At 54.5% G+C, this 23227-nt stretch overlaps 7 protein-coding genes across 7 annotated transcripts; 6 read left to right on the top strand and 1 right to left on the bottom strand.

Annotated features, from left to right (window-relative positions):
- Positions 1-6805: 6805 nt before the first annotated feature.
- Positions 6806-7426, top strand: CCMA1212_009915 (uncharacterized protein; the record flags this gene model as incomplete). Its single annotated transcript, XM_073706978.1, has 1 exon — positions 6806-7426. The coding sequence occupies one exon, from the start codon at positions 6806-6808 to the stop codon at positions 7424-7426; it is 621 nt and encodes a 206-aa protein (XP_073554470.1).
- A 455-nt stretch (positions 7427-7881) lies between these two features.
- CCMA1212_009916 (uncharacterized protein) lies at positions 7882-8319 on the top strand (the record flags this gene model as incomplete). Its single annotated transcript, XM_073706979.1, has 1 exon — positions 7882-8319. One exon carries the CDS (start codon positions 7882-7884, stop codon positions 8317-8319), a length of 438 nt encoding a protein of 145 aa, XP_073554473.1.
- A 5124-nt stretch (positions 8320-13443) lies between these two features.
- CCMA1212_009917 (uncharacterized protein) lies at positions 13444-14811 on the top strand (the record flags this gene model as incomplete). The annotated part of the gene is made up of 2 exons (XM_073706980.1): positions 13444-13591; positions 13676-14811. 2 exons carry the CDS (start codon positions 13444-13446, stop codon positions 14809-14811), a joined length of 1284 nt encoding a protein of 427 aa, XP_073554472.1.
- Positions 14812-14997: 186 nt separating this feature from the next.
- On the bottom strand, positions 14998-16455 carry CCMA1212_009918 (Phosphatidylinositol glycan anchor biosynthesis class U protein; the record flags this gene model as incomplete). The annotated part of the gene is made up of 3 exons (XM_073706981.1): positions 16297-16455; positions 15940-16207; positions 14998-15856 (listed from the first exon to the last, which is right to left on the bottom strand). The coding sequence occupies exons 1-3, from the start codon at positions 16445-16447 to the stop codon at positions 14998-15000; spliced, it is 1278 nt and encodes a 425-aa protein (XP_073554475.1). The 5' UTR covers positions 16448-16455.
- A 406-nt stretch (positions 16456-16861) lies between these two features.
- Positions 16862-18841, top strand: CCMA1212_009919 (Pescadillo-like protein; the record flags this gene model as incomplete). The annotated part of the gene is made up of 1 exon (XM_073706982.1): positions 16862-18841. One exon carries the CDS (start codon positions 16862-16864, stop codon positions 18839-18841), a length of 1980 nt encoding a protein of 659 aa, XP_073554474.1.
- Positions 18842-19210: 369 nt separating this feature from the next.
- CCMA1212_009920 (uncharacterized protein) lies at positions 19211-21267 on the top strand (the record flags this gene model as incomplete). The annotated part of the gene is given in 3 exon segments (XM_073706983.1): positions 19211-19218; positions 19235-19505; positions 19603-21267. The coding sequence occupies 3 exon segments, from the start codon at positions 19211-19213 to the stop codon at positions 21265-21267; spliced, it is 1944 nt and encodes a 647-aa protein (XP_073554493.1).
- Positions 21268-21750: 483 nt separating this feature from the next.
- CCMA1212_009921 (uncharacterized protein) lies at positions 21751-23220 on the top strand (the record flags this gene model as incomplete). The annotated part of the gene is made up of 1 exon (XM_073706984.1): positions 21751-23220. One exon carries the CDS (start codon positions 21751-21753, stop codon positions 23218-23220), a length of 1470 nt encoding a protein of 489 aa, XP_073554498.1.
- Between the last annotated feature and the right edge of the window lie 7 nt (positions 23221-23227).

Raw genomic sequence — 23227 nt, forward strand, 5'->3', positions numbered from 1 at the left:
GGGGGGGGGGCGTGTTCGTTGTACATACACCATGCCTCTTCAAAAGAGAGACACATCATCACCACGCGAGATACTAGAATGAAAATAGCCACGGCACAAGAATCTGCCCGCAAGCTCGATCAATTCGAAACGGCGGTGTACTGCATACTTGGGAGCTTGTTGTGTGACGCGCTGGGCGTGTGTGGGATGTACCGAGTCTCGGCTGATGCCACTTTTGGGGAGATTGGGAGGGAGCGCTAAGCCGTGAGACACGGTTTCGACCAAGCGATATGACGAACAAGAGACTCGAGCCGTCTTTTTTAGGCTCTTCGATTGACGGCACTAACAAGAAGAAGACAGAGTGATGAACGGCAGCACGTGTTTCCTCAAGGAATACCATGGGTCCTCGTCCGTTGCATGTATGAACGTACAAAGGTAGGTAGTTAGGTAGTATGACAGCATTCCATTCCTCCCATCCTGCGAGGCGGATCTTACGGGTACTGCAGCACCACTTTGAGGGAGGATTCAACATACGTGAAAGAGACCACGACTCACTTGTTGGCGAATACGGCGTTATCAACGTGGAACGCAAAAATAAAGAGGCAGAAGCCCTGCAGCAGCCCTTGGTGCTGCCATGTGATCTACCGGGTAAGCGTGAGTGTCTGGAGATCGGGGAAGGGGCTTGGGTAACACCACAAGGCACCCCGTTTACGGATTACGAGGTACGACGTGCCACACAGGGGTTTTCGAATCCTTCGAGGCTTCTTGGTTATCTTCGATGGTGCTAAAAGTAGTGCTGGCCTCTGGGTTCGAGAATGACAAGGCACGAAGTAACATGCACCGAGGGCCGATCTGTCAAACAGCGTAAGACAAGAGTTTCGTCTTGCCCTTGCCATACAAAGCAGCATCAAACCGGAAGCACGAGTGCTTACTTTACGCAAAGGTAACAGGATTGCAAAGCGTGAGCTGCCGAAAGCCCTGCTCCCGCTAAGAGGTCTAGTACCAAGACAATAAGTGAAACATTGGCAAACACATATCGTGGCTGCATTGCTCGAGGAGCAAAATGTCTCGAGTCTGCCAAAGACAGTGGTCATCTCGCATCAGAAACATGCGAGTACGAAGTTTACGCGTACTCAGCCGCATCGTACGGTTATGTACATTTTACACCCACGCAACAACACACAAATAGATCCACGACGTAAAATGAGACACAGAAAGATAAGCAGGGGTTGGCCGCCTGCCTGCCTACCAGGCAACAAGTGACAAGCCCTCGAAGGCATCCACCCGTCAAAAAATACGCAGGCGGGAAGGGAGGAAAAGACGAGGTCTAGGCAGGGCCAGCTCGCCCAGGTACCCGTTCTGTCGTGGGGTGGCTCAGACACCGAGCAGAAGGGAAAGGGCCAAGAAAAAAAAAAGTTGACGCCGTATCCGAATTACCGACAGCCCTGTCAGTTTCGGAATTCCCTTCGTTTTGTTGTTGAGGCGGTAGGGAGAATGGGCCGTTTCTTGCTCCGTGCGTCTGCTGCCTCTTCCTCTGACGCTCTTGTTTTCTGGCATTTCTCTCGAGACCTGGTCCTTGCTCTCTCAGCTAGAATGCTTCGATTTTTCTTCCTTTTTCTTATGCTCTTCAATTTTTCCTTGTGCCCTGTTCCTTGTGAAATCGGCGGACTTGTGGCAAAGGATAGGTCCGGATATATCCGGAGGCTCAAGTCTCTGCCCTGGGGGTGTGTGCGTGTTTATGGTTGTGGAGTCTTTCTTGGAGATAAGGATGCCGTTTGCCATCTGCTAACAACTCCGTAATGACGTTTTTGATTTTTTTTTCTCTTACTTCTTCTTCCGATGCTCAGGGTCCCGAGAATTAATATGGGGGCAATTATCGTTGTGGATTGGACAAAGGGCCTCGGGAGAATGCGAGATGGGCTCAGGCTAATATTACTCCAGACTCCATAGAAAAGTACAAACCACCAAATAAAGTAGGGTAAAAAAAAAAGAGAATGCGGGCTGTCATCAAGGCTAGCCCCAAGACAGCCCATGCTCACGATGATCCTGGGACAAACAGTCCGTGAAAATGGATGCAATTTGGAATGATCACAAGGGTCTGCGAGATGCAGAGGAAAAAAAAAAAAAAAAAGCAAAGAAGAGCTACAGAGCGGGAAGAGAGAGAGAAAGAAAAAGAGGACCCCTATGATTTCATCGCTGTTCCCCCCCACACTCAAAAATTTGAGGCCTCTTCAAATTGGGACGTGCGTCGATGAAACTGTTCTCCGAGATTTTGATATGGATGCGATAGTACGATTTGGCATCGCTGGCCAGCTTCATATTTGGAGGACCGGGCAATCTGTGTGATGACGAACATCGTAATTCTCCGCCAAAGGATAATGTCGCTCTTCGTTCATCTTCTCACCACCAGAACATGTCCCCGCAGTCGTCACATTGCGCCCAGCAACTTGGCATCAAAGTGTCATTTTTTCGGGCTAGGTACAATAGCTCTGGCTTAACGCGGCATACATCCATCCATACCTTGGACACCTTGCCCTCACCTTCTGCACCCCATGCATGCCTACTCCGCTTGAACGAGTAAGAGGGCGAATAAATGGGGGCCAAGTGTCTGACAGACAGCCTCAACCTCGCATATCCAACCGGCCATGTGAGTCATGCCCCAGCCAGCCGTGCATGTATTACACATACTATTGGAAGCCCGATGACGATGATTTTCGTTTTGTTGCAGGGATTCGTTGGCGTTAGTCCCCGTCGCACAGCTCTCAACAACAACAACAACAACGACAACACCTTGCAGCTTTTCACGCATACAAACAGCATGAACATGCAAGAAGGAAGAGAGAGAGAGAGAGAGAGACTGCTTTTGCGAGCGAGCCGCTTGGCGGTCCAGAGTCCAACCACACCTAAGGTAGGTATAGGGCACCAATCCCAGGTTCGTGGGACCTTTGTCAACAAACGCGGGAGGATAAGGCTGCAGCGTTTCTTTGCGCCAAGACTGTGAGTGCAGTGGCTTCCTACTGGCCCAGCAGACACAAGAGCGCATTGCATTGCATGTAGATCGTAGCAACAAACTTCATGTGACTCGCGCCGTGTAAGTGCAGGAAAAGTCCTACATCCGAGTGTCTGTCTCATCTCGACACCGCATGTCCTAATTACTCACAAAACGGCCAACAGCAAAGGAAAAAGAAAAATCGAACATCGTTTCCATGTGTTGACCGTCTAATACAAGTCCCATCTCATTCATGCACCCTATTATTAAAAAACCCGCCCTGATTTGGCGGTCACGAGCAGCACCACGACGGGGCACCGTGGGGGTGAAGGCGCGCATCATCTCGACTCGTTGCCGTTTCGTTACCAAAGACTCGGGCGGCTACACGCATTTCTTTTTCCTCTAGCCCTTTCACACCTCTCAGAAAAAATTTCTTCCCTTCCCCATCTAAAACAGGGCCAGATTGCCGATTGTTCACGTCAATTCCCTGCCTGACCGAGGAAGCGGTCTCGGCTCTGCACCGTCCCGCAATGCGGTGAGCGAAGGCAGCCAGCTAGCGGAGGGCGTGCCCGAGTCGTGATGCCGCCAGATCTAGTAGGATATCCGGGCCCTCTCTCTCGGCAGAGGCGTTTGTTGCTGCTTTGGAAACTTTGACAGTCCAGTTCAGGACCTTTCGATGGGGAAAGATGGAAGCAGAATAGAACAAGGTACCCGTTTTTAGTTCTCCTGTTAGTTTGGGAGCTTCTCTGATGTGGTTAGTAAACCACCATCACTCGTAGCGCAGGCTCTTTTGTACGAAGCAGACCGAAAGAACAGAAACTCCGTTTGAGACGCCCGCCGGACTGGAGATGCTTCAGTCCAACCACGTCCAAGCCCGGGAAAGCAACACGACAGAGACCAGCCCTTGAACAAAGCAGAGCAGTCGTTTGTTTCACAATGCCTCGACGGTTCCAGCCAAGGAATGTAAGACATCCGGTATCAGAAGAGGCCAGCTGACCGTAGGTCAGTACGATGAACCTCGGCGGCGCTGTCCGCCCCCCCGCAGAATCTCGATCTGTCTTGTGTGGAAAAAAAGCCCTGCAGATCCGTTTCGGAGAAAGAGAGACAGGCATTAATAAAAAAATTCTTACCACTTGTATACTCTCTGACGTCGTACTCGTACGAGTATCACCGTCGCCATATGGCACATCTACACGAAGTTGCTTGTGCGAGTGCTACGTGCCGCGGCATTGAACTGCCTTACAGGGGGGGCCATCATCGGACGCTAGATGACATGTTTTTTTCCCTCTCTTTCTTTCTGCTGCTTCTTCTTCTTCTTCTTCTTCCATTGCTTTGTACGAAAGTAGCGTCGCGCCATCTCACATGAAATCCACACCGGCCGCTCTTTCATGCAGGCAAACCTAAGTCTCGGTTCCCTACTCCATACCTACCTATCCTTGGCAGCAAGAAAGTATTTTTTTACCGCCTGGAACGCCAACGAAAATATGGCGGTCAGCGGAGAGAAAATACAGTAGCCCCAAAGGCTGGCCAGGTTGCAGATATGCATCGGATTGCCGGACGGGGTGGTCGGACAAGCCCCCATAGAGGCTCTCTATCTAATATGAAATGGACAAGGGGGGAGAAAGAGAAGAGGGCCAACGAGCGCCAAGACCCGCCCAGGCTGGGGCGATTTTCTCCCTTGGAGGCACCTGATCACTTGTATTTTTTTCTTCGTCTTGCTACTGCCGTCTACTTCGTTCAAAGTACCATTTCGTTCCGTTCTTTGCTGTGTGATGGGCCATGATGCTGTGTCGTTGTTGCGTGTGCCTGGGTCGGTGTAGCGGAAAAGGTCCGGTCAGGCCAGGCGAGGTCGCACTCGCAGACGTTGAGCTGCGTCGGCTAATACGGCGTATGAATCACACGCACGCGCACGCTTGCATGCTATCTATATTAAATCATGACGAAGAAATCACGAGAGAAATCCATCGACGTGTCCGCGTCAGAAAGAGACAGAAGCCAAGCACCCCCCCCGTCTCGCAGCTTTCTGCCGTTCGTTCGTTCGTCGTAGCCTCAGCTGTGCATGGTTGGGAAAAGGCTAGAAAGGCCACGATGCGACTGTGTAGTTTAGTGATTAGTAGTGGCTCGTTTTCGGCGTGCTGCCCTGTCGGGATCAATAAGATTTGTGCTAAATACCCAATGGTTTGTCACTATTTGTACGAATATACGCTATGAGATAAGGCCAATATTTTGCACATCCAATTTCCAGAAAGTGGCCCTTGAATTTTTGCCCCACGATTTTTGCGCGCAGCCCTGGCTGCCCGTCCAAGCTGGTCCTTGCGCCGGCTGAACCGCGAGGGTTCGAGAGAAGGACGGAGACGAAAGAGGCGGGCGGTCCTGCCAATAATCGAGGCCGTGCTGAAACGTGCTAGCGTTCATGTTCGAAGGTCGCTCTTTCTCCACATGCAGGGGGGGGGNCACCTGGGCTGGGCTTTGAAGGGCCCAGCAGTTGGGGGGGATGATTTCCGCGCTAGAAAAAGGTCGGGCTTCCAGAAGGCTTCCATACGGTGGAGCCGAAAGCAAGTTTTCTGGGCGCTCCGTTAAGGAGAAACGAAGGCGTTCGATGGTTTTCATGGATATGGAGCAAGGAAAACGGAGGCGGAGTGGGCGAAGGAGACGAGCTGTCGATGATGGTGCATCTCCAGGTACGGAGCAAGACAGGCATCGTATGTACAGGTATGATCCTGGGTTGGACCCAGGCGAGGTAGACACGACAGGTAGAATACGGAGAAAGGGTACGGCTAGTCCGTTCTCAATCGGTTCGCTCGTCCGAAAGAAGGGCGCTTGCGAGAGTCGAGATTTGTACTGTAGCTTGTTGAAGGCGTGGCTCTCTCCCGTTGGATATTCTAAATTTGGGAGAAACGAGCACTGATACGGGAACGGCGCGATGGCCTGACCAAGGAACGGAAAGGGGGCATGGTACAGTACGTTGGAGCGTAACTGTCACCTGGTGCTGCTACTGCTTGGCTGCCTGTGTTGCAGGTACTTTTTACAATGGGTTGTCAATACGGTCGCAGCAGGTGGACGGGTACCTGTAGGTACTAGTTGTACTCTTGCTGGAGCAACAGCGCATCGGCGGTACCTGAAGGCGATGGCGAATGCAGCCAAATTGCGGTGGGAGGGCGCTGGAACAAGACCAGAAGAAAGGGATCGAAACGCCCAAGATTGAAGCCACCCGAGCTCACCGTTTTCCGACCACGGTTGGATGCACCCCTGGACCTCCCGATACGGCGCCGGCATGTCCAGAACAGACTTTCAGTTTGCCAGCACATTCGAGGTGAAAGCTTGTCGCTAGCTCCAGCCAGACCGTCCGTCGCGACAGTGTGTTGTGTGTGTCTCTCTCTCGCGCGCCGTCTCTTCAATCAAACTTACTGACCAACTCCCACCGCCCTCCCTGCATCCATTTGATTCAGTTCAGTAGCTGTGCCAGGGGGGGGGGGCACCGTCAGGGATCAGGGCTCGACAGGCCTCTTTCAATTTCCTTCGCAGCGCCTGGCCACCCCCCGCTGGGCTGGGCCGCTGCGTCACCAAGCCAGGGTCGCATCAGCTGTGAGAAGCGCCCATCAGATGGCACACGGGAAGGGCCTGGTGGGGGCTGGGCTCTTGTGCTGTGCCAATTTGCGGTCTGGCTTTTTTTGGGGGGAGAGAGTGAGTCGGCGAGGTACAAGCCCCGCCGGTACCAGGTTGCCAGGCCCCCCCAGGACTAGGCTGACGTATGTGCAGCAATGCATGCCCGTCATTTGATGGATGGACGGGGACGCTCAACAGAACCGACGAGGTAAGGTACGAGATACAAGATACATGCTGCCTGTACCTGAGCTCGTACCGCTGATCCGCACACGCCCCCCTCCCGCGCATCGCACGCCTGCCGGGACGCCCCTGGTACGATGTACTCGGGACCGCTGCCCTCTGGCTCGTCAGATTTGCCTTTGCCGGTCTGAAATACATAAGGACGATTGCCCTCCTCTCCCCACGGCCTGTTTACTCTCCAGATCACCAGCATCAGCAACAGCATCACCAGCCCAGCTACAACCTGCAACATCTTCTGCTCAAAGCATCATCAGCTTGCACTTGCTTCTGCACCATTGCATCGCAGCCTCGCCCGCCCTCTTCGATCAAGCACTTACACGAGACGCCCGCCTCTTCCGCCGTCTCGCATCAACACCACAAGCTTCACAGCTTCTACAACAACCACAACCTCAACAACCACAATGCCTGCTCAGCGACCTTCTCACCTTCCTCCCTGCCCGGGCCCCCCGCCCAGCCGACCTCTGCCTCCTCTGCCCAAATGAGAGCCGCCGCCCTGAGACAAAGCATCTACATGCACACAACGGCTACTCCTCTCCTTGGCTGAGCTTCTCTTCTTCGTCAATGGTTTCCCCGGATCTGATACACGGCTTTACAACGGGCTCTGGCTTCTGACCGCCAGGGTCAATGGCGCGGCACCCGATGCCTCTCCACTCCCATCCGAGCGCATCAATCTGCCATGCGAAGCGGATCGGAGCTGCACGTCACCACTTGCGCTGCGACTCCGTGCTACTAGTACTACACAGCACGCATTCTTCCAAACCGCTGCGGGGCTGGGACATGGCATAGTCTCAAGTCTTCATGCCACCTGCTCTCTCTTCCCCGGAGCTGGACATGGGACATGCATCTTCTACAGATTCTCCTCCCTTGGGGGTCCTCTCCCGAGACGCGGGCGACACCCACCCCCACCGAGCTCGGCTGTCTCTTGGGCGTGTCGACGTCGAATCACCAACCCTGCTCTCAACGGCTTTTTCTGAATCAATGACAACTTCTCTGGACAAATGCCACCGTCATAGCCGCCAGCACTCGAACAAGACCGCCCCACCGAATCTCAACCGCCTGACCACATGATGGGCAGCGGTTATCTCTCTCTCCTCTCTTCTCTTCTCTCCACACCGTCTTCGCTGGCTCGAGCGGGTACTTGCACCTTGGTTTCGATCATCGGCTTCGCTTGTGTTGTGTGTGACGCCATCTCATATACACACTCTTCATACTATCTTTGTAATATCTGCGGATACCTTTTCTACCTTTTCTTTCTCTTTCTTCTTTTTTTTTTTTTCTTACTGTTTTCACTTTGGCGTTTAGCATCAACAACGTCTATGGAAGGCGGCGGCGGAGGGGAATATCTACTGGCATTGGGAATTGGAAGGGAATCATGTACTACTACTACTACCTCTACTGGGGTTCATTCGGAGATGCGTCGCGGAATACCCTGGGATGTTGACGACTCTACTACTGTTTTTTTGTTGGTTTTTGGTTGGGATACGACGGGCAGAGATAACGATTGAAATGTGGGATTGAGACTTCTTACCATCTTGCCCTGTCTGGCAGTCATAGACACTACTACAATGAAACCTAGCATTTTCTGCTACATACTACTACCACCTCCACCTACATTACTCAGTGTGCCTGCTTCTCTCTTCCCCGCTTGTGTGAACAAGAAAGAAAAGATGCTTTGTATTGTCTTGGGGGTGCTGTGATCTTTGTTGGGTGATCGTCCGATGGGCAAAGTGACGTGTCGCCTGTAATTTGAGACAGGTATGGGGCAATGTTTGATTAGCAACAGACCAAAAAGAGGCAGCGCGGTGGCCAGCTGCATGTACGCAGCTGCCTTACGCAGCTACGGTCCGCCGTTCATTCAAATCTCGTGGCCGCTGCGCCTCCGGAATGCCACCTGGGCTGGGCTTTGAAGGGCCCAGCAGTTGTAGCAGGCGGTGGTCCATCTCCGGACGGACCCCTCACAGGGCATGATGAGAAAGGCGACGATTTGATTTACATGGAGTATACATACGTACGGGGTAGTATGTAGTAGTAAGTAGGTAGGTAGTAGTATGGAATGTACATACAAGGCATGGGGGGAAATAAATCACTCAAAGAGTTCATACCCATGCCAAGAGGCCAAGGCGATGCCATCTTGCCGTTTCCTCCGTGGGCTGTTTTGTTCCGAATTGCTACTTTGTGCTTTTTTTTTTCTTGGTAGTAGTCGGACGGAAGAGTCATATCAGTTGAAATACTACCTACCTGCCTTGTGGTATTATTAATGCGGTCAAGTATGCGTGGTAGTTTTGAGGTGTCGTAGCCGAGATCAGACCGTTACAGCCAAGATACTTGTATGCGAGGTGAAACCATGTTTCGCATGAACCTTGAATAACACAATGGCACCACATGGAAAAGCAAAGACAGGGAGAGAAGAGATCGAGATCGGCGATCAATGGCTATGTGATGTATGTGTGTGTGTTATGTGTGTGTGTCTGGAAATCCAGAGAACCTCCGGACCCCGTTACATGTTTTGTCCGGAGAAGAAGAGAGGATTGGATAGTACTGTAATAGACTTGATGAGCTGGCCTGAGGTGTGGATATGTGGGGGAGGGTTTAAAGGGAATAACTACTAGATTCGATGAGTGTCTCCCCTATTTTGCCCTTTTTTCTTTTTTTTTTTTTTTTTTTTTTTTTTTTTGTTTTTTTTCTTCCTACCCTTATTAGTCTGTCTGGTTCAAGGGCCGAGGCTATCACGGGGAGGCCGCCGCAGCCTAACCTCTCGGCGGGGACCCAGAGACACCACACCGAAAGCGTAGATATGAATGGATGATTCGGCTGCCGGGGGTGCTCCTCTCAGCTTGTGGCTTGGAAAAGACTTTGGTGGAGAGAGAGAGAGCTGGGCGATGTCGGGATACCCTTGTCTTGACTTGTCTTGCTGGTCCTTGCCTGTCCTTCTTTCGATCTTTCCATTTGGGCTTCCATGAGATTTTGCGTTTTCGCGTATGAAGCGGTGAGCAGTCTGGAGAGGACACGGAGACAACGTGGAGCGGCGGGCTATTCGTGTGCGTTTTGTCTAGACTTGAGGCTATCGGGAACTACGAGGGACCCAAATTTGTCCAGTGGAAAAAAAGGGAAAAGGAAAATGGCAAATTTTCTTTTGCTTCTGTTTGGGCTTCTAGCGGGAGGGCAGTTGGCACGGCACACCCCCTTTCGCGATTGGGTGCTTGGGTTCATGATGCTTTTGCCGGTTGCGCCAAAGTGGCGGCGCCTTTTTGGCCCCAAGGTCCGAACCGGTGGTGGCAGCCACTGAACCGCGAGGCATGATGTGCGATTGGCATTCTTCAGATTCGCATTCAGTCTGTTCGAAGGAACGCTCATGACTCGGGTGAGATGATGATTGGGGCTGGTTAAACCTCATCTTGCGTGCTTACTTGTGTCTCATTGTTGTCTATTGTCTTTAGGGTGCATGTATGTGTGTAGCAGTGAGGCGACCATCTATCTGCCTGCATTCACATGTAAGGGGAGACGCCCAATAGTTCATGCCAGAACAAGGCTGTGCGAATGGGGGTGAGGGGATCCATTTTGATCCTTCAATTGGTCGAGCATCGCCCCCGGATCCAAGATGCGTTTGCAAGCTGAGAATGGAGCTGTGGCGCCAACCAAGAAAATGTGAAATTAACATATGCACGGCTTAGGGGGGAGGCATATGATGATATCTGCAAGTTTGAAGTTGATGCCACTTGGAGCGACGAATGAGAAAAGGACGCACTGCTTGCGACTATTGATTCGTTGGATGCGCATCGGCAGTGGAAATAAACAGAGGAACAAACACTTGATCCTTTCATCAAGTGCTGATGGGCTTCGATTGGCCGGACCCTCAGATACCTGCCAAAAGAGGACATGGACAGGACGACGCTCTGCCGCATCGCCAAGTAAACACTCAATCCCAATTGTTTCACGTCTGAGGCCTGGTGCCACCGGACATGCACGAGTACGTCCGCTGTTTGGCAGTGGAACCGCAATGTCTCTGTCTGTCTTGTCTGCCATTCTGCAGCGCCGAGAATACGGCTTACACGCAGCTCAGTTTGAGAGCATCTCCCCAGATGGCCCGTTCCTGGCGAAAAGAACTCTTGTTAGCATTCGAGCTACAGCAGGAACCCGTCCATCTACTATCCCTGTTTGGCAGGGCTGCGCCTCGTTCTGAAACATTTCGCCACTGCTCTACATGGCGGCCCCCCCTTTTGCGCTTGGCTGGTGGAAAACGCTGGTGCGAAGTGCAGTGGTGATATCAGCAGTTCTCAGTAACCGTGATGCCTTTGTACGGGTACGGATAGCTGATAGCCGCACGCTCCAACGGAGACGCCGCGCTTGGTCATTGACAGCGGGCGTTTCAGGATGCTCGACGAACCGACGTGCATGCATATACACGTATAGAAAGCGAACGTTCAGACCTTGCAGGTAATTACAAGTAAGACATGCCATAAATGTACGAGCTGTCACAAAGGGAACAGGTTGTTCTCCGCCGTCCGTCCGCCGTATTACATGTGCATTGCATTGGCGCCTGGCCGTCCTTGTCCTTGACCATGTCCATGTCCATGTCCATGTCGATGAAAGGGTAATATTTGCTTGTACTTGTAAGCTCCAAAGCGTCCAAGCACCTCTGTCCGCCTCGAGAGACGCAGGAGGCGTCACGTGCCGTTGCCGCGGCCGCAAGCCTCCAATCGCTTCCAGACTGTCCAGGATCATCTTCAAGGCTGAGATGCCGCCTTGCTCGAATCGAGAGGTGGCTGCATATGAGGCCTGCCACGTATCAGTCGATCCCCCTCCTCCCCCCCGGGGCGTCTAATATCGCCAAAGTCATGGACCCTGACCTATTCTTTTCTTCAGCTGTGGCTTGTTTTGGGTGCTGGGGTAGAGCTATGGTGATCGCCATTGGCTGATGCAATCTTTCTTCTTCCTCGGGCTGAGGACGACGCTCGCTCGATGATCCTATGGCGCGAAAGGGGAGCCGATCAAACGAACGATTGACACGTTCCCCTTGTATCTCGTTCAGCTTGCAGGGGTGGGGTTGTGCGATGCGATGCGAGAAGGTCATCGCGATTTGCTTGTTGGTGACATACAGGATCCTTGTCCTTGGTTGCCTTGTTGTGCCTCGATGGGGCGCGGGGAGTGCGGCGGTGTTGATGCTCCTGGTCTTGCCGCAGAATGATTTGATGAGCTGCCTGCCATTGCTCGACGGATCAGATCCTCAACGGGCACCACGCGGCTGTGGTATACGAGCATGCAGGTACGCGCGCACGGGGATGAGATATCGGGTGATTAGTTTCGACAGCGACCCCGTCGATCAAGGTCAAGAACAAGCATCGCACAGACTTGCTTCTATATATGGCATATGATTGCGGTGCTCCTTCAAAGTAAAGCGGCTCGAGGCTGTAGGAGGACTACTACCATGATGGCAGTCAGCATCCGCCTCTTGGCTCCTCCGTGCAAAGTACGACATACTATTAATAATGACAACAACCACAGCCGAGCAGGATCCAGATGTCTTGGCTTTTTGACGCCTCTGGCGATGAGTAACATTGATGGCGCATGCTATGCGGCCTTGTTCCTGGCCAGGGCTCCCCCGGATTTCCTCCCGCTTCCACCACGCCACTTCATATATGCAAAGCTACAAACTAGGCATGTGCGAAGTTGGTGTTTCTGTCCATCGTCTTCGTACAGCTTCCAGCCGCTCTTACGGCCGATGCCAAGCTTCTGTCCTTGGATGATAGGTGTCACCTGCTATTGTTGGCCTGTGGCTTGATGCAACCGAATGTTGTGCCAGAGCTGCGAGGATTCAATGGCGGCCTTTGGGGGGTGTGGTTACGTGTTGCTGAAGGCGCTCTTGCGTAGTACATGTAGGCTCGAGGCCCGTACCCTGGCACTTTGATGGCTTTTTGCTTGCCCTGGATGGCTGAATTTCTCGTCATGGGACTTTGGCCTGACGTCTGACACGGCCAGTGACTTGCTTCATCAATATGCATATACTGATCTTACACCAGATGTATGAGCGTGCATGTGATGGCACGAGAATGACAATGTATACGGCTACCTTTCTTGCTCTTCAAGTCAATAACGTATGGAGTAAGCATACCTTAGCATTCATTCTCATTTCTAACCCACGATGACACAACGGGTCATATCCTTTCTCTTCTCTGTTACATTATGGCCTTACTGATGCCTACCTAGCTACATCACGTCGCCGTACAATATAGTGGATGCCACTTGCGCATACTTGATCACATCCTCAGATTATTTAAAAATACAGATGGCAATGGCTATATACTGATTGCTCAATAATTCCGTCAATCTTGCAGTCCATTGCCTTCAGCATCGTCTTTGTGGCGCATCTCCAACGTCGACAATGAAGATTAGTGGGGCCGCCGAATTGTGGGACTCGGGCATTTTGATGCCTTCATGTTCTCTCATAAGCTTCAACAAGATCAACGACAACTTCATCTCATCAAACCAAGTTCTTCAACCCCGCCCTCAGTAGAACCGCAGCAATATCGACGTCTACCTGAGTACATGTAACAAAACTCGCACAATCACGAACTTGGAATCCATAGGCTTCGCTCTGTGTGACCGCACAAGCTCCCCCCTTGGGCTCAAGCATGCTGCATCTCCATGTCTGGGGCCCGGCGTTTGGCCTGCCCTCCATCGACCCCGAATGTCTAGCCACCATCGCCTATCTGCACAACGCACTGCCCTCCTCAGAGTGGCGCCTCATTCCCAGCAATGATCCCGCCGTCAGCCCCTCAAGTAAGTCGTTGGCTGAAGCTATGCCGCTGCACCATGTCAAGTGGCGGGCGATATCTCGCTGCAATATCTGACTTCCATCCCCAGATCTCTTGCCAGCCTTGCATCACGAGGACAGCTGGGTAAGCGGCTTTCAGCCAATAGTGCGATACCTATCCTCAGCAGGAATCTGCAACGACCTGGACGAGCCGCTCAGCAGCATCCAAAGAGCAGACGGCGTCGCATGCAGCGCCTATCTGAGAGCTCACGCAGGCCCCCTAGTCGACCTGTCGCTGTACGTCTCGGCAGCAAACTGGGTCGCCACCACCAGGCCCGCGTACAGTTCGCTCTTGTCGTTTCCCCTAACGTGGACGGTGCCCACGCTCATCAGGGCGGAAGCCATCGCCCGCGCGGAGCACCTTGGCCTGGCCGACCTGGACAGCGACTTTGATCCCAACGGCGGTCTCCATCTGACGGGGCGAGATGCCCTGCCCGAGACCTTCCGGCGGCATATCCCGCTGATGACGAAGAAGACTGTCCGCGAGGAGATGACGCCGGAGCAAGCCACGGCGATACGGCTCTTTGGCCTGACGGAGGAATGCCTCAAGGTGCTGGACGACTTGATGGAGGGCAAGAGCGAAGATGATCCTCGGTTCTTCTCCACGGATGCGGCGGCGGTTTCGTCGCTGGATTGTCTGGCATTCGGATACCTGGCTCTCATGCAAAAGCCCCCCGTGCCGCGATCCTTTCTCAGAGACTGGCTGGAGTCGAAAACCCCAAGGCTACACAAGTTCGTCGACTCCATGCTCGCCGCCATGACCGCCCGCGGCGACCTCCCCTGGACAGATCCCGCCCCGACGCCCGTCGTTAGTTTCGGCGGCCGCGTCCTCGACTCCGTGATGCGCCACGTCCCCGGCGTAGGCGGGCACTACGCGGCCGAGATGCGCTACAGGGCCGAGTCGCAGAAGAAGGGCGTGGACCAGAGAGCCGCGATGCTCATTGTCGGCGCGGCGCTCGCCGGTTTGGCCACGGGCTACGGAGTCCAGTACTACAGGGCGCTGCAGCCGTTTGGGGCGTCGAGTCAGACGTGGCAGCCTAGGAGGGGGCGGACGAGGTTGAGCGATTTTGGGCAGCTTGGGTCGATGCTGAGTAGTGCCATGGGGCCGTATCAGCCTGCGCCGAGTGGTCTTGATGTTGGAGGGGAGCATGGCAAGCTGGTGGAAGTAGATTCTGAGATAGACTGAAACGAAACGAGAGCTCTGGAGTCTACACATTGAAATCGCCATTTATTATATTTGGTGTATCAGTCTACGCTGGTGCGTGAGATGCTTCTCGTACACTGTCGTATCAGCCTCACATTGATACGATATTGATCCAGCAAGAGTATCACATTTGCATTCCAATTATCGTTTATTCAGATGACACGCCATCTATATTTGTCGAATCTCCTTGCCCACCATGTCGGGCCTCTCCACCTCCCACTCATCCCTCAGGACGGCAAACGTCAAATCAGACACAAACAGGCTCTGACCCAAGCTCCACACCAGCGTGATGGCATAGAAAAAGTTGGCATTGCCGCTGCCGGCGTATATCCACAAATGATAGAACGCGGGGCCCAGGAACGTCGCGTAGAGCATCGTCGCGGAGGCAACGTACGTGTATCGCATGATGGGGTATAAGTGTCGGAACAGCGCCAGCATGGCGAGGAACAGACTCGTGTCGGGGATGGACGGGTAGGGCTTGAAGACGGCGAATATGCCCAGGAGGATCGTCAGCACGGCCAGAGGCTGCGTGCGCAGGCGGATGGACAGGCCGCCGACGTAAATGACGAGGTGAAGCCAGAAGACGGCAAGGAAGAAGGCCCGGAACGAGTCGAATATCTCTATGAAAAAGTACCACCACAGCCCGACGGTGGGGGTGAGGTCGGACAGAGTGAGCTGGATGCCGTATGTCCGGGCCAAGAAATCCCACGAGTTGCCCGTGAGCGCAAAGGACATGGCCAACAAGAGGGAGATGCAGGTGGCGGCGATGAGAATGGCCCTCAACGAGAACTGGATGGCGGAGCCGATGCGTCGCTTTTCGGACTGGCGGTCGTATGCGAGGAGGACAAGAGGCGGGAGAAGGAGGATCGGGTACATGGAGAGGTAGGAGGCGAACGAGATGGCGACCATGGAGTTGAAGGGAGAGCCGGACAGGGCCTTTGCAATGGCGAAGAGGATGGCGCAGTTTGTGAACACGCTTGTTGATCGGCCAATGCATGATGCTATCGTGTAGGGGTTGAATAGGAATCTATAGGGTCCAAAGTCAGCAACAGCTCCAAGAAACGCTCAACCAGTTTCCCCTTTGGCTCGCAGTTGGGCGGGTAGCCTTACGCGGCAGCCACCAAGAGCCCCGAGGATCTCTTGGCCCGTCGAGGGGAAGTAAAGTGCTTCGACTGGCCGGCCTCTCCCGAGTCCGCAATCACGAGGAGCGCATACGCGCTGAGGAGATCGACGAGGATGTACAGCAAGGCTGTGAATATCGGCCACGTCTTGACGTCTGGGAGCAGCGAAAACAGCGGGAGCAGCAGCGGCGCCTGGTGGAAGACGCCGCCATCGTACGGCGAGACATTGTGGTCATATAGGAACAAGCCCTCCTGCACTGCGTTGCCGGAAGCAGAGATTCAACAATCCGTCAGTTCATCGGACTCAACGCCGCCTCGCCGGGCTGGGGTCTGCGATGCGCCTTACATCGTTTGAAGCTCGTCACGGGCGTGGATATCTCGACGCGGCCGGTCAGCAGATCCGGCAGGCTGGGGAACGCGGTGAACAGGACGAGTCGCAGCAAGGCGGCGCCAGCAAAGACGCCGACCTTGCTCTGCAGAGTCATGGTGGTCGACATGGCATCTCCTAGGCCATATTGAGCGAGGGGAGATGATGTTGATGGGGATGGAAGCTCGGCAGATGAGGTGCAGTACAATACAGTTAGCTACAATAGATTGATAGGCCACTTGGCCGCAGCTCAGCCTTGAAGCTGCTGGCCAACCAGATCGCCAGATGCTCCAGGCAAGGCTCGGGACGTGGCTTGAGTGTGGCTGGTGGGTGGGCTGGGCGGTGAGAGCAGAAGCAGGCGGCTAGTCCGATTCCAGGTATCGGCCCAGGCGGTGGCGCACGGCATTAAAAATTCCAGCTTGGTTCAAGAAAAAAAAAAAGTTGAAACCCGTTGGCGATGGACTGAACTAAACTGCCCCGCGGAATCTTTTTCTTCCCCAGAAGCATCAGTTTCCCCCAGCCATATCGCCAACAGTTCAGCACAATGGCGCGCATCAAGAAGAAGGGACAGGCCGGTGCGGCCAAGAACTTCATCACGCGCAACCAGGCGATCAAGAAACTGCAGCTCAGCCTCCCCGACTTCCGAAAGCTTTGCATCTGGAAGGGCATCTACCCTCGCGAGCCTCGCAGCAAGAAGAAGGTGTCCAAGTCTTCCACCGCCTCGACGACCTTTTACTACACCAAGGACATCCAGTATCTCCTCCACGAGCCGCTGGTGCAAAAGTTCCGCGACCACAAGGTTCTCGAGAAGAAGATTTCAAGAGCATTGGGTCGAGGCGACGTCAGCGATGCCGCCAGACTGGAGAGCAATGCCAGCCGGCCAGACAAGACCGGAAAGCCGACCTACACGCTGGACCACGTCGTCCGCGAGCGCTACCCGACGTTTGTCGACGCATTGAGGGACCTGGACGACTGTCTCTCCATGCTGTTCCTCTTCGCGAACCTGCCCTCGACCACCCAGGTTCCCGCCAAGATGATTGCCCGCTGCGAGCGATTGTGCCTCGAGTTCCAGCACTATCTGATCGTCTCCAAGAGCCTCACCAAGTCCTTCCTGTCGATCAAGGGTATCTACTACCAGGCAAACATCCAGGGCGAGGAGGTCCTGTGGCTGGTCCCTTACAAGTTCAACCAGAGAATCGTCGGCGATGTCGACTTCCGCATCATGGGTACCTTTATCGAGTTCTACATGACGCTCCTCGGCTTCGTCAACTTCAGACTGTATACCTCGATTGGTCTCAAGTACCCGCCCAAGTTTGATGCCGTCAAGGATGAGAATGCTGCCGAGCTGGGAGCTTTCACCTTGGAGGGCAAGACTCTGATTGGCGGCGAGGAGCAGAAGACGCTGGAGGACGTTGCGCACAAGCCGGATCCCAAGGTTCAGGCTGCCGTCAACAAGGTCTTGAAGAGCATGTCAAATGGAGAGGGCAACGGCGCTGCTACCGATGATGCCACGCCTGCAGACAACGAGGAGGCAGAGCAAGACGCCAATGGCGCCATTGACAAGTTTGAGCCAGCTGCTCCGGGAGGCGACATCCTGCCTCAGCCTTCATACAGCGGCAACAGCCCCAACTCTCTCTTCTCCAACTTTACAGTCTACCTGTCCCGAGAGACTCCTCGCCAGCCCCTCGAGTTTATCCTCAAGTCATCCGGCTGCAAGCGTGTTGGCTGGGATGCTGTGCTTGGCGCCGGCGCTTTCACAACAGACGAGCTCGACCCCTCAATCACCCACCAGATCGTCGACCGACCTCCGATACAAGCTTCGATGAACGAGGATGGCGACGGTGAGGATAACCAGACGGCACAGAAGCTCGCGGCCAACCGACGTGTTCCTGGCAGGATATACGTCCAGCCCCAGTGGGTCTGGGATTCCATCAACGATGGTGAGCTGAAGGAGCCTCACCTGTACGCGCCGGGTGCCTCATTGCCGCCGCACCTGAGCCCCTTCGTCAGAAAGGTGCAGGGAGCCTACGACCCGACCATGACCCTTGAGGAGCAGGAGCCGGAGCACGAGGCGATCGAGAATGGTGACGACGATGAGGAGGCTGACGCGGATGAGACTGCAGAGGGCATGGATGTAGCAGAATCAGATGAGGATGATGAGGATGAGGAGGCAGAGGACGACGAGGATGAGGTTGATGAGGATGAAGAGGAAGAGGATGAAGAGGATGAAGACGAGGCCCTGCAGCGACAGATTGAGCTGGAAGCTGAAATGTCGGGCAAGACGGTCCAGTCAAAGACTGCCAACGCGAAGACCAAAGCCAAGGAGGATGCCCGAAAGGCGCTTGCCAAGAAGGCCCGCGAAGAGGCCGAGGACCTGGAGCGAGCCAAGGGCATGTTGAGCAAGAAGAAGAGAAAGCTGTTCGAGCAGATGCAATACACGAACAACAAGAAGAGCGCAGAGGACGCCAAGCTGCGCTCCAAGAGGAGAAAGCTGGAGAAGGAACAGGCCAAGGGCAAGGCGTAATTTTCGGGACCATCTGTTTAATATACTAGTAAATAGGATTCAACGGCGTACATGCGATGAAAATAAAATGGTTTTCCTTCCAATAATTCAACCCTGAATGTTTTCAAAGAAGAGACTCCCAGATTTAGTGATTGATGGAGGTTGTACGAGTGCTTTTGAGACCTAATGAGAGCAGACTTGAAATTTCTTGCTAGCACGTGAACTTATACTTTTCACCATTACCTCGACCTCACCATTTCCATTCACTGCACAGTCCTTGACTCAATCATCTTCATAGCGGCCGATGAAAAGACCATTATGACCGGATAACATTTTTTTTCATCCTGAAGTTTTTTCGAATTTATTCCACAAATACGCGAAGCTCCTTAGATGGTGGCGTTGAAGGTGTTGAAGTGATTTGAGCATGGATCGGAGCGATACAGAATGGGATCTCGATAGCGACGAGATTGCATCCGTCGCCTCTCAGGACCTCCGCGAAAGCAGACCAAACCGCTGGACAGGGCCTCGACGAGAATGGCAGCGCTTCACCGTAGAGGAGCGACGGCTGTGGCAGTCGATGGAGGCGGTGGAGAGTCAAGATTTGGCGATTCACCTGTACAATGCGCATGCGCTCAAGAAGCGCGGAAAGGACCCTCAAACGGCGCAAGACGTCACAGTTACCACGGTGCGCTTTTTTTTCTTCCCCTCTTGTGTTTGATTTTGTTGATGGAGGGCGCTGTTTGCTTGTCGCTCATGAGTTGTGGACTGACGCGCGGCGACAGGAAGACGGGCAGCAGCGCATATGGGCGCCTCCCAGGGTCTGGACGGCGTGGCCGTTGAACGAAAGGCGCGTGCCGAAGCAGAGGATTGTTCAGAGAGATCATGATGAATTCGACAGGTTTACTTTTCGCAAGGCGGAGCGGCATATGCCCAGCTCGGAGTTGCACGAGGAGTTGGGAGCGACGATCTTGCGGTTCGCTGGCGAGCGGTTTCGCAAAAGCCTGGAGAAGAGCAGACAGAAAACAGTGCTCACGTCTATCGAGGGAGACGCGGCGTCTCAGCATCATGGCGAGGGATCAAGAGAGGATGAAGCTACGTCAAGTTTACCAGATCCACCATCGCCGTCACAGGGATCACATGCGGAAGACGTGAAAATGAAGATGCTTTCCGAGGAGGACGAGGAGGACCCCGTGGCCTCAAAGGGAAAAAGAAAGGCAGACGAGACCAAGGAGCCCGTAATGTCTTCCAATGATGATCTATCCTACGAGATCCTCAGACCATCCGTTCGACATATACTCTCACAGCTGGACTCGACGCTGCGTATCCTGCACAAATCCCGCGCTGCCACCACCAATTACGCATCCGACTCTTCGGCGACCTCAGACTCGGAATCCGATACCCATTCTGGCCCCAAGCGCAAGCGTGGGCGCCCTCGCAGCACTCAGCTCACAGGTGCAGAAACGTCGCCGCACCCAGAAGCCACCGCCAAACCCAGTGCCCGCAAACGAGGGCGCCCACGGAAAGTCCGCATCCCCAATGAGGGCGAAACGTATGAAGAGATGCTTGTTCGCATCGCGCGCGAATCCCACAGAAGGCTCCCCATGACGGCAAAAGAGAGAGATGCGGCGTTTGAGGAATGGCTTCGCCAGGGCGACGAGAGACTGGCACGTGAAGAGGCCCTCCTTAGAGAGGAGGAAGAGCTGGGCATTGATCCGCAGGCGAGTGCTCTGGAGAGACGCCTCCGAAGGCTCGGCCTCCGCGATTGGAGCGACGTCGTGGGTGCGGCTGCGCTGGCTGGATTCTCTCACCAGGTCATTGCCCGGACGGCGAAGCGATGCGCCAACTTGTTTGGAGAAGGAATGGTGATGCGGCGCTTGGACGAACTGCCAGCCTCGAGAGCACCGGCCTTTCACACGATGGAATATCGACCAGAGAAGATTGAGCTAGGAGGCGAGTCTGATTCCGGCAGCGAAGCAGATGTGGCGACTACCCTATCATCTCGCCAGCCTTCGCTGGGCCGTTTCTCGAGCCGCGGCCGCAGCTCGTCTCGCGGCCACGCCTCGCCTCACCCCTCGTTGTCCGCCTTTGGAACGCCCGGGAAGCGCTCCCGATCGAAATCCCGCTCCCGCTCCCGCTCTCGGTCGTCGGCTGGCTTCCACTTCTGTCCGGTGCCCACGTGTGAGCGTTCAGCTACGGGCTTTACGCGGCGGCAGAACTTGCGGCGGCACATGCAACTCGTGCATCCCGGAAGGGGAGACGAGGAGGAGGAGTGGGACAGCGAGGACGAAGTGCTGGGGGCCGTGCATGTGGATGGATTCTTGAAGCCGATTGTGCCTGCGAGGGGGTGGAGAGAGGGCGTGGCGGCCAGTTCGTTGGTGATTCGGAAGAGAGGGCGGGAGACGAGGTCGGGAGACGACGAGGATGATGACGATGATTATCGAGGGTGAGGATGAGTTGGTTGGGTCGACATGTGAATTCGTGTGGCTTTGAACCATATACCAGGGCAGGCTGCATGTACACTGCACGGTTAATGATGGCCGGATATCAACTGTTTGATTTGTTGCCTTCAATACCTCATTGTGCTCTCTCTATCTATCTGTATGTATATGGCTAACACAATATATAAGAGGACGGTGCCCCACCATGACGGTCAGACGGCTCCGATCTCCAGCCAGCTGAGATCAAAAATCATGCTCCTTCACACTCAGTACATCGGCATTTAAGAAGAACACCGTCTCCGCCTGGCATTGAAATTTTCATCTTGACATGGCCTGACATATTCATCGGATATATTCTGAATCTCATTCTCTCACATCTGGAACATGAGCACCAGGATCGCCCTCAGAGCGCGCCTCCCAGTGTCTCGTCTATTCCACTCACCAACCAACCGTGCCATCAAACCATCATCATCATCACCACACTTGACCACAATGTCCCGCTCCTACGACGAAGCCCTCTCCAAGCTCTCCCTCCTCCAATCCAACCGCATCATCACAAGCCTCTTCGAACCCCCCTCCACCAACAAACCCGCCACCCCCCAAACGGCCCAAGCCCTCAACGCCGCCGCCATCCCCGAAATGCTGGAGTGGCTCCGCCGCGCAGGCTACACGCAGCCCGACCTCGCCCGCATGAAACACATCCACGTCTCCGGGACCAAAGGCAAAGGCTCCGTCTGCGCGTACGCGACCTCGATGCTCGCAAAGTACCGTGACGTGGGCACGTACACGAGTCCGCATCTCGTGCACGTGAGGGAGCGCATCGCCATTAATGGGCAGCCTGTCTCGCGGGAAGAATTCGCGGCTGCGTTTTTCGAGATATGGGATCGTTTGACGGAGGCTGCGATCAGGGCGGGCATGTCGGCGGTGGAAGCGCAGGGGGCGGCGTCGAAGCCTTTTTATTTCCGCTTTCTGACCATCATGGCGTGGCACATCTTTTTGAAGAGGGGGATACGGGATGTTGTGATTGAGTGTGGGATTGGAGGGGAGTACGACTCGACGAATGTGTTGCCGGGGGAGGCTGTTTCGGCGGCGGTGGTTGCGCAGCTGGGGATTGATCATGTTGCCATGCTGGGGGACACGGTTGAGAAGATTGCGTGGCACAAGGCTGGGATACTGAAGGCTGGTGTGAAGGGGTTTACGATCAAGTTGAGGGATCAGCCGGGCGTGATGGAGGTTTTGCGGAAGAGGGCGGCGGAGAAGGGCGCGGTGCTGGTGGAGGTTGATGAGGAGGAGGTGGAGAGATGGGGTGGTGTGGAGGGAAACTTGAAGGGGGATTTTCAAAAGAGGAATCAGGCGCTGGCTGTGTTGGCAGTGCGGGAGCATCTTGGCCTGGGGGGAGGGGACAAGCAGCCGTTGGAAGATGTGCCGAGGGAGATGATTGAGGGGTTGCGGGAGGCGAGGCTTAGGGGGAGATGTGAGGTTGTTGACGATGGGGAGGCGGAGTGGCTTCTGGACGGGGCGCATACGAAGGATAGTCTGGACGAGGTGGCCAAGTGGGCGATTCGGCAGCAGCATCGTGCAAGTGCCGATGACGAGCAGCCGTTGGTCTTGGTGTTCAATCAGCAGGAGAGAAACATCACGCAGCTCCTGGAGGACTTTGTGGGGACGTGCAGGAGAGAAGCCGGGAGGGAGGACGTCTTTCGGTATGCGCTGTTTACGCGGAACGAGATTGCGCGGCCGGGGGATGGGGAGGAGAGGGATGTGCTTGTGCAGGAGCAGGCGGCGGACAAGATGCGCGGGTTGATGCCCGGGTGCGAGGTCAGGGTGTTTGACAACACCACGGATGCGGTGGCGGAGGCGAGGAGGCTTGTCAGGGGACGGGATGGGGGGGAGAAGGGCAAGGTTTTGGTGACGGGGAGTTTGCATCTCGTGGGGAGCGTGTTGCAGGTTTTGGAGCCGTAAAATGTGT

The sequence above is a fragment of the Trichoderma ghanense genome, assembly GCF_004382785.1.
Source record: "Trichoderma ghanense strain CCMA-1212 chromosome Unknown scaffold_20, whole genome shotgun sequence".
Lineage (NCBI taxonomy): Eukaryota > Fungi > Ascomycota > Sordariomycetes > Hypocreales > Hypocreaceae > Trichoderma > Trichoderma ghanense.